Raw genomic sequence first — 13,851 nt, forward strand, 5'->3', positions numbered from 1 at the left:
TGATTATAAAATCACTTTTTTTACTTGGTGGCACTTTCATACAGAGCAGGTCTTTTCTGCTGACTGCTTATACTGTTCTCCAAAAAAAAAAAAGGGGCCATAATTCTGCCCTTCTCTCAGTACTTGAATCTGTTCTGCACCCCTCCTTCAGACTAATGAACTTCCACAGATTTTTACAAATTTAGACCACAACGTCTAAGGAAAACTGGAGTATCGGTATTTTACATGTAATTTATAAAGCTTTCAGAAATATACTTTATTTCTAGAATACTTTTATGCATATCAAACTCCACATAAAGATCAGTGGCTCACAAGTGGCAAGTTTCAAACAAATTGATAGAAGTCTCAAAGAAAAAAAAGAGTATCTGTTCTGACTCATACCATTGCTGTGAGGCCAAGAATGCACAGTGGCACTTCTCACTAGGGCTTCATCCACTTTTCCGCCGGTGGGGTTGTCCACGTACTGCCGGCCCTGCTCCAGCGCGTTGAAGCATTCCACCCAGGAGTCGTTGCTGTCGGCCTGCAGCCGGTCGTAGCTCCAGTTCATACACGGCAGCGTCTGGCGATTGTTGGAGGACATATAATCCAAGCAGCTCAGAGATGTGAAAGGCTGCGTGTGCTGGTTCTGGAGGAGGAGGAGGAGGCTCATGGGAGGTTCCTGGGTCCTTTTAGCTCCCTCTCCCATCTGAGAGATCAAGTTGCTTTGACATATCATCAGTCGTCTTTCTGCAGCTTGGCCAATGTCTGAGGTCTTGCCAAAAATATCCAGCTCATCCTCAATGAAGAGCCCAGAGTTATAACCTAATTTGCGGTTCATAATAGCGCTAAAGCCACAGGTGCAACGGTACTGATCCTCATTAGATGAATCTGGGATGTATAATCCAACATCCGCACCTTTAATATTCATATTACAGGCGCATATACAACAACTATCGAAGTTACGGTCTTTGAAGATGTTCAACACAGAGTCTGAAAGAATCAAGGTGACGTAGAGGCTGTGGGCTTCTGGGATGGGCTGAACAGTGGCCGACTCCACAGAATTCAGTGGTCGTGTCGTAGAAGGGGTAGAAGCAGGTGAACCTTGATCTGTGCTGTCGTACTTGACAGATCCTTGACCACTTGCCGTACCCCCACCTCGAGGCGTCCGTGGGGTCCGGGGAGTGCGCGGGGTAGGGACAGAGAAGCGGGGAGTTGCTGGTGACGGCAGAACTCCTGCTCCGCTGTTGCTGGCCGGAGCAGCACTGTTTAGCGTCACTGGTGTATTCATCTGAGGAGTGTTCATCTGAAGATAGTCTTGGTCGGCCAAACTCCCAACACTAGGCACATTGCTGCAAGAAATATAGGAAATCAGAGTCAAATGCCATCACAAAGTGGTTGGCTGTGAAGGCTGACTTTGTCAAAACTTATTTTAAATACAAGGAGACAGTGAAAACCGAAAGGATTCATGGTAACCGTAGTAAAGAAAAAACACCTTCAGACATTCTGCTCGTAAACTTTTACTCTGGGCAACCTGAGCTGGGTGAAGATGTCCCTGCTCGCAGCAGCGGTTGGATGGATGAGCTGGGAAGGTCCCTTCAACCCCAACTATTCTATGAGTCTGCAATATCTGTAACTCTTCTAGGGAAAAGAGGAAGAATTGTAACTGTTGTTTTAAACACAATTATCTGTAAAGAGATATACCTCAGTGGAAATAGGGAAAATATTTCAGACATAGAAATGTTAATTTCAGAATTATCAATTCGAACAGCTGTCAGAAGTCATGCATGTGGCACACCCACGGTGCTGCCTCATGGTGGTAATGCAACTGGTAACAGCATTTCCGATACTATAAATGCAAATCCTCATTTAGGATTACGCAGTCGACAGCACAACGTGACACATTCCATTACAAACTCTTAGTCCAGTAACACTAATAATCATGGTTTTGGGGCATCTCCTGTCATGACTGGTTTTTATTACTGTTTTTTGTCATTTTCTGCTAAATTAAAGTGACAGAAGAACAGTTTGTACTTTCCCATGAGATCTATCTTCTCTTTGGAATGACTTGTTATATCATGAAACAGGTAATATGGAGCCAATCAAAAGAATAAGGTCTTTAACTTTTCTGTTTCCAAGTTGCTACTAAGTTGCTCAATTTTCTTGAAATGTGTTTGTTACATATTAGGGCGAGGAAAAAGTGTAAGAACTCAATGAGTCTCTTGATAAAGGAGGGGAAACGGGTTTTCTTTATGTTTGTTCTTAACTGTGTATTTTGTGTTATTTAAAAGGAGTATTATTTTAATTCTCACATATTGTTAGTGACTTGAAAAGGAAAATAGTGAAGACCTTATTCCTAAGAATCATTTTAGGGTTAACCTGAATTGATGTATGTCCAACTCAAACCAAGAGAAGCTAAAAAAAGAAAAAGAACAAAGGTTTGAAGGAGTTGTGAATCTGAAGCATACTGAACGCCTCAGACTAATAAGAAAAGGTGACCTAGAAACCTCGATTGGCAATCACCACTCTGTTGGAAGCCTGCAGTAATAATCTTCACTCTAATTGGATTACATTGAAAATGAAAGGGTTTTTTCCCCCAACAAATACCTGAAATTAATAACCAGCTCAGGCCTGGTGAATCAGTTACTATTACGAAAAAACCTGGGAATTAAATTGCTCCCTAGGCACAATCAAAGGTTTACAATTTCTTTTTTGCAGTTCTTCTGAGAACACTGAAGGATCCTTTGGAGCTGGAAAAGGACTGAAGGATTTACAGCCTGATTTAAAGATACAGGCTACTTCCCCTAGAAATGAATGCGGTGCAGCTGGAGACCTCTGTACTACTATTATGCCTTTGAAGAGGTTTTATAGATTTAACAGTACAAATTCTTGATAGCTTTCAAAATCTCTAGCAATGAATTTCTCCCATAAACATTGCTTATTTCTGAGACCTGTGTAAGGAATACAAGCTTTTAAATTTAATAATGGTCTCTGCTTATAGGTCACAGCGCTCTCATGCTGAAGAGAGACTTGGCATCTTTTCTGTTAGTATTTCGAAAGGGGAGGATAACATACATCCCACCAGCTCCGTTAAATCACAAGAATTCAGAAGCATTAACGTGAGAACACGGAGGAGAGAGTTGTCACAGGCATTCATTTTATTCCCTAACACTTCTGTTTATGTTGAATTAGAATATCTTCCTGTATCAGAAATTGCAATTAATTCAAGCACCACGTTCCTGTTCTTTTAAAAGCACTAAGAGTGTAGTGGACACATCCTCTAACACCACCAATTTCCAAAAGCTGTTTCTAATTCAAATGTTCCTACTCGCAGAACTTTTTTGATCTGAGACAATGACAAAATTATAAGTTTTAAAATACTTTCTGGTTCTGGTGTGTAGTAAAGCATTGTTAATATATGCAAAAATTTTAGGTAATGAGCCATTTTAGGTATGGTCATGACAAACTAATTTCCTGCAAGACCGTACTTACTTGTAGCCATCTCTAATGAAAGTGGCTGTAGGTGGCAAAGGAAGTTGTTCAATTTTAGGAGGAACAGCCCAAGAAGGCCTGAAAATGCAGGCATCGGGTACCTTCAGAGGTAGGAGGCACTGACTTGGCAGTATCTTCAGTGGAGCAAATACGGAGGAGCCCACAAAAGGTTGAAATGATGGAACTTTGTGCACGTATGAAAAATCCTGCAACATCCAAATGACATGGTTTACAACAATATGGTAAGGTTGTTCTTTGTATTTATTTATTTTTAATTAAAACCTATTGTACTGTTTGAACCCTCTACGACTGCATTTTTTTCCCAAATTACGTATATTTACTCATTCTACAAGACATTCAACAGCAGTTCCTTCAAGGAAACTCAGCTGAGGCTCCTTGTTACACTGATGCTACACAACTTCAATGGCAGCAGATTTTACAATCAGATTGGACATAGCTTGTCTTAAATTAGTCTAAAAAGTGACTAGTGCACTATGAAATTTTCATACTACCTCATTTTAAGCACCTAATTTAGGCACTTAAAAGATTGTTCTTTGCAAGACTTCTGTGTGACAATGGAGAGGCTGAGGCACAGTGTGACTGAAGTGCCTGAAGTCAGCCTCTCTGCATAACCCCGTTGGGGATGAATATCATCCAAGTAATAACAGTGGACACTTTACACATGCCAAATAGCAACTATATATAAACAATATAGGAGACATAATATTAAATATCAATGAAGTCCAGTCAAACTGGACTTTCATTGACTGTCATGTTTGTTTGCAGAGAATGATGACAAGAACTTCAGCCAGAGTTTCTAGAGCTACTCCAAGTTTCTTTCAGAAGAAAAGAGCTAATCCTTTTGAGGCACTACTGCAAAGTAAAAATCATTATTAAAATAGTAACAGTAGTCTCTCTCAGACATTCGGTATTTAACATCTCATTAGATCTTTGCATTTTTTCCCTTGCACCTTGTAAAGCGTTGAGAGATGAGCAATGTGTGGATCACTATCGTCAGCTGCTGAATACTCAGCACAAGAAATCTACTTACATGTTCTCAAAATGATTAGCAATGGGTTTAGGTGCTTGTTTCCCCCACTGGTGTGTATGAGCAGGTGTGACACATTTAAAAGCAAGTAGACTGTGCTGTTGGAAATGTTACCAGGCAGAATTTAAATATGTATTTTAATACTCCTAAAATGGCTGCGAGGGAGATTAAAATATCTTCAGTATCAATGATGCCCTAAAATCTGTTCCCACTCAAAACTTCCAGCTCAACAAATTCCAATACAGATTTTCTTTCTAGGCCCAAATTATCCTAGTCTTAAGCAAATTGTTTACTGCACCAACAGAAGAAAAGAAAAAAAACCAAACCACAAACAAAACACAAACCGCAAGGTTTGTGGCACGGCAAGGTCTTACAAACCTTATAAAAAACTTATTTCAGACTTCTCTAACGATATAAAAATTGGCAGATACACAAACTATACAAGGTGAATGGACAACTGCACTTCAGTAAAGCCTCCAAGAAAATGCCTTTTCTCACCACGGCTTCAAGTTGCAAAGTTAGGACAGAAGGAAGCAAAGTTTTTGCATCACCAAAGCGGCTGTGCTGTCCATGCCTACCTCGGCAGGCAGTTCCCTGGCTTCAGGAGGGAGCAGCTATCACTAACTCCCTGCCCCTTCTGCACAGTCTCTCTCTCTCTCAAGAGAATTGTGTGTAAAAGCTCCGTACCAGCTCGGCCCCCTCAGAGGTGTCAGCATCACGGGCAGCCCAGGGAGCTGGTGACTCCTGGCTCCGACCAGACACACTTTCTCATAACACAGAGACATAACCCCCCCCCACAAGCTCTCTTACTGCCCCCAGGGACAGGGACAAAACTGAATGCTCTCAGGGAGAAAGTCACCCTGTGGCTTGCCTGTGCTTTCCTTCCTGTCTGCCTAAACTTTACTATTACTGCCACGCAGGAAAATTAACTAATTCAGAGCTGACTAAATCATTTATACCAAGATAAATGCATATATCAGTATTCTCATATTGATATATAGCCACTTCTCATCCATGCAACTGCAAGTGCTGCGTCTTTCCGTGTATAGCTCTCTCAGCAATGCAGATGCTTAAAAATACGCTTTCGGTTAATTCCAGCATTCACAGGAGCACAAAATGAGAGGAAAGGAGGTGGTGCTGGGGAGAGGAATGGCTGCTGAAATCTGCTCTGGCAGATGAAGGACGGGGTGGGCCTGAAGGAGAAGAATTAAGCTATAAAATCCAGGGTTGGAGACTACCAGGAAGACAGAGTTATAGTGTGTATCTCCCTTTTTATTGCCTGTGTACAAATGAGCTTGCTGCAGAACAAGGTGATGTGTATTTCTACACAGAAATGTGTATTTTTAAATTAAAAAAAACCCCTCAGGCTACATGCATGGAAATATGATAACGATAACTTCTGACAAAAGTGACAAAAATTGGCCCAAAAAGTTAAGTAATGCAGAGTACACACAAGCAGGCAGAATGATTTTATCCTACCTCTTAACCTGTGCTAAAGATGGAACAATGAAATACAAATCAATGTACACTAGGTGCTTATGTTAAGTCCTTTTATGTGATGCTATGGAAAAATGGATACATCCCGATATGTAAAGTCGGGGCGGTGAGTACTAGTACCCAGCAGTAGAGTCCCCATTTAAAAATAGTTCTTTATTCAGATACACTATAGGACTCAATATAGGAGTAACTATGTGACATTACCTGACCTGTGTTATACAGAAAGTCAGATAAGAATGGTCCCATCTGGCCTTAAAACTTGTGAAGTAACATCAGCTGAAGAAGAAACAGAGCAAGTTCAACCCCTGGGCTTTCTCAGAGATTTTCAACCCTAACCAAAAAAGGCAACATTTCAGAGAGAAAAAGGCAGCCTTTCCACATGCACCATTTTATCCTTGCTGCATCCCCAGAGACTGGCAGCAAGGACTGGCTACACATAAAAGGTGCTACAGGAAAACCATCTGAAGAAATAAATCATTTAACAGCTACTTAGTCACAAGTACAATGTTTTTTCATATATGTACATTTTTTCTGTTAGGCATAGGGCACATTTCACATACAATATTGTTTGTTTCCTCAGAACACCCAGAACCATTACAAACATAAAATTACAAGTCGTTAAAATCAGGGCAACAATTAAAAAGCTCTTTTAATGAGAAGAATTTTTTTTCCAACTAAAGACTGATATGTACTTTATACGGATCCAGTTCACATTTGTTAAAGTAGTCTGCTACACAGACCACAGGTGACTTGTTTATAAATATCAAAACACACATAGATGAGATTATAAAAACACCACATTTTTGGCATGTTACCTTAATTTCTTCAGGCTTAGGGCTACCTAATCCATCTTCCACCTCCATTTTAAACTCAGCAAGCTGTGTTGGAACCATGTTGACCATGGGACTTTCCATCATTCCCAAGGCGGTCACGGTCTCTGAACTTATTCCGTCTTTATAACTCATCACCGGGGAGAAGGCAGGGTGTTGTTCTAAAGACGGTGGTGTTGGGAACATCCTTTGGAGATCTGCCACAGCTAAACATGATAAAATAATGCACCGTTAACCATTAAAATACAAATTCTCAATGAAATCCAATAAACCAGAAGAGACTGACTCAATCCTAGCTCTTATTTCATCAGTTAAAACCTAGCAAAGATTCTACAGACTGACTGGAGTTCTGACACCAGTCTAATCCTAGAGGAAAGTTGACTCCAAGGGACACATTGCAAAAATTCCTAGGGATACTTTGCGAGCTTATTGTTCAGCAGAAACAACAAACTGGTAGATACACAAATCCTATGTATAATTTTAACAGCAACAAAAAAATATTTCATAATAGAAGAGATTAATCGACATGAATGCAAAGTTCGCCCCAGCAACTGTTACTAAGGAGGCATAGAGTAGTTTCTTCCCTTTTTTAGAGCTGATACCAAGCCCTAAAACAGGATGATTTTGGAATTCGCATGCACTTTGCTGCATTTTTCCACTGACACAGAGTCATTGGAGTCTCTTTTGGTCCGTGGCAACATCACTCCTGAAGAGAAGACAGGCTACTGTTGCTAACACAAACGCAGGCAATTTTGCTTAAGAATCAATCTGCCAGGCATCTGAAAGACACACGTGTCAGAAGCAGCCACAAAATTACAATTTTGCATTACATGACACTAAGCCAGGAAAATCCCTAAATTACTTCTCAGTAAATGAACACAATGTAATCACCCACTGTATATTTTTCTTCTTTAAGCAAAACAATCAAAAACTCCCTGTAGAAATGCATTATGAGGTCTGATGCAATCAAACAAAGATCAGAATCAAGTCTTGTATTTTCTCCCCAGCTATATTCTCTTTCTTTCCAGCTACCAGCTTTCATACTTCTTTTTCTTAAAATTCGGAATACACATTACCTTTTCCTGACTTGTATTAGGACAGATATTCTCTGGACATAACCAACACTCTGGTGAATTCACTGTTTAAATACTCAGAGAAGGGTAAATTCCCGTAGGTGTCCCCTCTTAAATACCTTTTCTGACAGACTAAGCGCCCAATTCCGTTTCCATTCCTATACATACATTGAACCTGAGTTGATAACACACAAACACATACTTGTATTCAAAAACTTTTGTGGCCTAAAGATTACGGAAAATTCGTAAATAAATACAGAAGGATTTCTGACTGGTAAACACTGTGTTGTGGAAATCCAAACTGGTGAAACATAGTACTACTCTCTGAAACTAACTGAAAAAACAAAGAAATAAGTGATGGATTTGAAAACTGAAGTGATATATAGTATACAAATACATATGCTAACGGCACATTTTTTTAGGATGCTGCAACCTCAAGATGTGTCTCCACTCTGCCTTAACAAGAGCCAAAACCTGAACTTCATTCCCTTGTGCACAGAGATGAGAATGAGTCTATTTAATTTGTTAGACAAACTGAAACAACTCAAATAGGTGAAGTCTTCTCAAAACAGAGACCTGTTAGTAATAATAGTGAAAGCTGAACCCGAAGTCTTTCACAACCTGGAGTGGTAGAGTAAATAATGAGCTATGAATTATTCCCGCTCAGCTCTCTTTTTTCTTTTTTTCTTTCTTTGTTTCTCAGTCTTTGAATCAAAAATTTAAAAGACCTTTGTCATGTCCTTATATAAGATAAATTATGTTGAAATCAGGTTCAGCAGAATGGAAAAAAAACCCCTATTTTCCACGCAATACCAGTATGAAATACGCTCTTCAGGCTGCCAGCTGGATTAGCCTCTGCCTCTGTTTATCACCAAAGAGCAGCGTGCTCTGGAAATCGGAGAAAGGGGGACAGGAAGGAAGGTTGAAATGAAATGTGGTCAGTAGGACTTTATTCTCATGTGCAAGGCGTTTCAGTTCCCTGCAGACACTGTCATGCCTTGACAGCTGGTGGCAAGGGGACAGCTACAAATCCAAAGTGCAGTACATCTATTGAACTTATTTCATACAGTTCTAGAGGATATCATTTTCTCACACTCAAGCTCACTCCAGTTAGCAAAATTCTGCAGTGCAGATTCATAAAAAAGTTTAATTAGAAAAAATCCCCCAACCCTACAGCAACAGGCTAACTATCATTATTCATTTTCATGTGTGTCATGCTTGAAAAAGCTTTGCATATTTTAAAAAGCTATGGATCAACTAAACCTGTCAAAATCCAGTGTCTGTATACTTCAGACTTCTACATTTGAGTAAATCAGCATGGCTTTTATAGGTCCATAAAACTCTGACTCATCTCCTTCAGACTGGTTTTTTCCTCTCCTCAATTTGTTCTCATTAGCAGCTAAAGTTAATGAGAAGGCATTAAAGAATGATTTGCAGAGATTTTTGATTTCTGCTTATAGCAGACACAAAAATCAAACATTCTTCCTCCTCACCACTAAGTAACTTGTAATTCATAATTTGATTGGTTAGTATTAAACCAAAAATCCTTACCTGCCTGCTCTCACACATACATATAACACAATTCTCTTTCATCTCAAGAGAAATGACACCTACATAAATAGAATCATAGAATCGTTTTGGTTGGAAAAGACCCTCAAGCTCATCGAGTCCAACCGTTCCCCCATCCCTGGCACTGCCCCATGTCCTGAGAACCTCATCTCCGTCTGTCTGTTCAACCCCTCCAGGGATGGTGACTCCACCACTGCCCTGGGCAGCCTGTTCCAATGCCCGACAGCCCTTTGGGGAAGAAATTGTTCCCCAGATCCAACCTCAACCTCCCCTGGTGCAACTTGAGGCCATTTCTCCTCATCCTATCGCTTGTTACTTGGGAAAAGAGACTGACACCCACCTTGCTGGAACCTCCTTCCAGGTGCAAGAAATGCAAGAAAGCTCAAATATCTCAGAGAAGAAAAGTTACTCGCAATAGTTATTGGCACAGTCCTTATAAAAAAGCTCTATTGTTTTAATCTGCACTTCATAAATTTTCGGCACGCTAAATTTAATTTCCAAGTTTCCTGCACTCCTATAGCCTTCCTTGTACATGTGTAGTGCCGGCACAAGCACAACTTCTAACATAACCACCCGCAAAAGGTCGAGAACGTGTCTTCAGTTAGAACTTAGCTCTTCAATTTTAATCATGCACTTCCACATCTAGATTAAACCCTGAAGGTGATTTCAGCCTGACTTTGTAAAATGCTGAATGCAATTTTCTTCCAAGACAGGTTGTACCATAATGCAATTGGTAAGTCATACCTTTCAATTCTTTGAATTCTTTTAAAAGAAGAATGACTTACACTTAAAAGAGGGATATGGTAATGGTGTAGGTGACTGAGATTAAATATTGCATTGAGAATAGAAGGGATAGCTTCCAAATGAAGATGGGTAACAAATCCCTCCCCTACTTCCAATCTAAGACAATAATGTCAAAAGAAGAGCACCTCCAATCTCAGTAGGCACATTAAAATGTATGTCTATATTACCATCCACTGTTGTCATTAAAATCTGCTTACCTTCTTTTAATATTGGCATCTGGTAATTACAGAACGGAAGCAGTACCCTACACCTCTTAGTCCTGAAAAAGTGACACTACAAGCCTCCTACATAAAGGCAGCATGGTACCTATAAGGAGATTTTCACTGTCAACAAGTGGTCCTCAGTTGTTGCTACTTACTTGGTGGGTAAGGTACTGCTGTTCTACCATCCTTCCCCACAGGGCGCTCCTCAGACCCTACAGCCGGCGTTTTTGATGACCGAAGAGCTGGTGATACAGCCTAAAAGAAGAATATACACATACCTTATTAAAAATATACAAGATAATTAGAATTCATAAGCTATTAAAAATTCTGAAAACTCTGAATGAGATTGCACAAGAAAGAAAAAAGTGTACTTTGCTACTCTCCCTTCTGCCCATGCCCCCCCGCCCACCAAGGAATCTGGATTTTCTTCTCTGTCAACACTACAACAAAAAAATAAAAGAGCCTGTACATTCCCTCATATCTATAGATACATACATATAAGCATATGTATCTATATACACACAAATTACATTGAAAATGTTATCGCAAACATCAAGCTTGAAATTAATGTGACTACTCTACTTGGACCACTCTAAGATAATAATGAGAATATGACTCAGAGTGAGAACGCCATAAACAGAGCAGAGGGGACAAGTCAACACATACAGGTTTTAAGGCAGGAAGAACATTAGGTCTATCCAGGCCAGCTTCACAGAAAAAGCTCATTTTTGATTTTGACAGAACAGCCCTCCCGTAGATTTGCACAGTAACCGTGACATCTTAAGGGCAGTTGGTACAGAACCATAGAACAGGGAGAAGTAGTAAGTAAACTGGTGTACTGGAAAGTACTGCCAAGAAGCAGACATTAGACTTTTAAATACTATTATCTACTATCAGTCAGTTTAGCATCACCTTCCATATCATTATGGCTGTATTAGACTAAGCTTAAAAATAGTAATTATTCAACTCTTTGCCTTTCCACGTGTTTTGCTGGGGTTTTTTTCCTGGTCATTGATGTAAAACTGCTTTTCCTTTTTATTTCCTGATATCCAGCAACTATTCCTCTTTGCACTGAAATAAACTGCTTGTAGGAATAGAAAGAAACATGCTTCAGAGAATTACTGAAATTCAGTAAGGTTGAATTTATTTTTCTTTGGGCAGCTTCTCAGACAAGGTAAAAGAACAAATCACCAGTTAATGAAACCAGGACCTTTTCTGTAACTCCCAAACAAACACAAAATGCTGAGAGAAGCTAAGGACATGAAACTACATGTAATGCATTTATAAAGCAACTACATTGCTTCGCCTATGGAAGTATTCGTATAGCCTGTCTACACAATGACCAAGTCAGTTGTATACAGGTTCCCCCGTGACTGAAAAACTATCCGACAACACAAGGTTTGATGTTACTTAAATGATCTCCTAATACTTCTGAATTACACACAGTGGTGATCTCTCTCTCAGAGGGATCCCCTGAAAGGATACCTCTCTTTGCTAGTAACTCTTCTGAGTTAAATCCAAGCCTGCCTACCTCAAAACTCTCCTATTCGCTACGGATAAACCCCACTAGGATTCCATCCTCCTCCTCCTCCTCTTTTTCAAGTCTACAGAACACTCATTCCTACGAAGACTTACACCAAGCTCATCTTCATCTGAATTATCAAAGATGTTATCTAGATCATGAAGTGATGGAGCCAGATCTGTCACCTGGGTGAGGCTACCGGAGCCTGCTCGGCCTGCAGCATTGTCTTGCCGGGTATCTATCAAAAAGAAACGGAAAATACATGAAAAATGGAAGCAAACTTAAGAAACACAAAACCTCTTGTTTTCAGTTTTACTTTTCACTCTTAACAGGGGACAAGCACAAATCACTGAGGCCCCTTTTCAATGATGTAGCCTAGAAATAGCCTTGCAGTCCATTTTTAAGCAAGCACCAAAGGTCAATCAGGAAAGAATGAGAGCAGATACTGTTCAACTTTAATATACTAAAAAAAAATCACGTTGTTATAACAAGGACAAGCAGAATCAAGTTCTTTCCATCTCAGGAGCTGTCTAGAGCTCTCATGTTACAGTAAAACGTTCAGTATCTGTTTTTTCCTTTCGCATTTTATTGTACAGCTTTGAGTATTTTTGCTTTGCAGAGCGAATTAAAGAGCTTTTTCTCACCAGTCTTAGGAGCAGAACTGAAAATAGACATGGCATCTTTTCCATCAGGAACTGGTGTAGAATGACCCGTTGTGGGGATTTCCTTGGTACCAATTCCATCTTCTGACTATATAAAAATACAGATATTAATTTAAGCTATGCAAGAACAACTGTTTTCCTACATCAAGCCAAACTCAGGGCTCTGGATTCAATGTTTTGAGAAGGAAGAAAAAAAATAAGAAGAAGGGAAAAGAACACAGTTGTCTGATGTTTATCTATCAGAAAAAACATGAAGTAACATTGTGTATGATTTACAAAGGATTCTATAAACAACAGTTAACTTTGATAGCTAGTATATATAATTAGCAACCTCAATTTCTCCATCACAAGGCAGGTGATGACCAAAGAATGGTGATCAAATTGTTTTCTTTTACATATGGAAGAACACCTCTAAGGAAATGTTCCAACCAATATAGCGTCCCTGGCACAAATCAGCTCAGCCGAAGGCTACACTGATTTTGCCCAAGGGAAGAAAAATGAACTTGTGCTGGAAAGCTCTGAGCTTTGCAGTGAGGTGATATGTCAAGCTGAAGCAAGAAAGAGAAAGAAAGAAAACAACAAAAAAAAGAGCCCAGCAAATTCTTTAATCTCTACAAGTAAATATAAGGCTCAAAATATTTTATTTCTTTGCTTAAATCTGGAACCTGCTGCTGGTCAAGCTGAATATATCTAAACAGGAAGAATTCCTTGCAACAGCAGTGTTTCCATATACAAACAGGTTTGGAGGGATGCCAGCAAATACCAGTTCAAAAATACTAGCATGAAATGAGGTTTGTCTTCTCGTGATCTGGTGCAGGAAAGAAATACTAAATCTCTCTGATTTTGACCTGTGGAACAGGCTTGTGTCTTCCTGAGAGCTGTAGAGCAATAAGGACATTAATGATAAAGACTCTGGATGGACATGTTACCTTGTTCTTTTTCAAAGGATCTTTCTCAGCCCCAAGTTTGCATTTTTTATTGCCAGTGAAGCTGTACTTGATATCACCATCTTCGAAAGTGTAAGGATCACTGGCATCTCCCAAGCCTTCTCCAGGTGGTTGGATTAGAGGCAAGGAGTCAAGGTAGTTCAGTGTCTGCACTGGTTTCTGCTCTCTCAAAATTTTAAACCGTTTATTAGGTTGTGCTAAGAGCCTGAAAGTAAAAATAAACATAAA

General features: G+C 39.7%; 1 protein-coding gene across 1 annotated transcript in view; it reads right to left on the minus strand.

Moving 5' to 3' along the window:
- Positions 1-13,851, minus strand: part of MED13L (mediator complex subunit 13L) — a 187,022-nt gene that overhangs the window by 27,937 nt on the left and 145,234 nt on the right. Inside the window, exons 11-17 of the mRNA XM_065646184.1 lie at positions 13,606-13,828; positions 12,659-12,764; positions 12,128-12,252; positions 10,648-10,747; positions 6,829-7,049; positions 3,469-3,674; positions 382-1,328 (exon numbers count right to left, since the gene is read on the minus strand). Coding sequence (XP_065502256.1) covers positions 382-1,328; positions 3,469-3,674; positions 6,829-7,049; positions 10,648-10,747; positions 12,128-12,252; positions 12,659-12,764; positions 13,606-13,828 — 1,928 coding nt within the window. The remainder of the gene's footprint in view (positions 1-381; positions 1,329-3,468; positions 3,675-6,828; positions 7,050-10,647; positions 10,748-12,127; positions 12,253-12,658; positions 12,765-13,605; positions 13,829-13,851) is intronic.

The sequence above is a fragment of the Caloenas nicobarica genome, chromosome 16 (genome assembly GCF_036013445.1).
Source record: "Caloenas nicobarica isolate bCalNic1 chromosome 16, bCalNic1.hap1, whole genome shotgun sequence".
Lineage (NCBI taxonomy): Eukaryota > Metazoa > Chordata > Aves > Columbiformes > Columbidae > Caloenas > Caloenas nicobarica.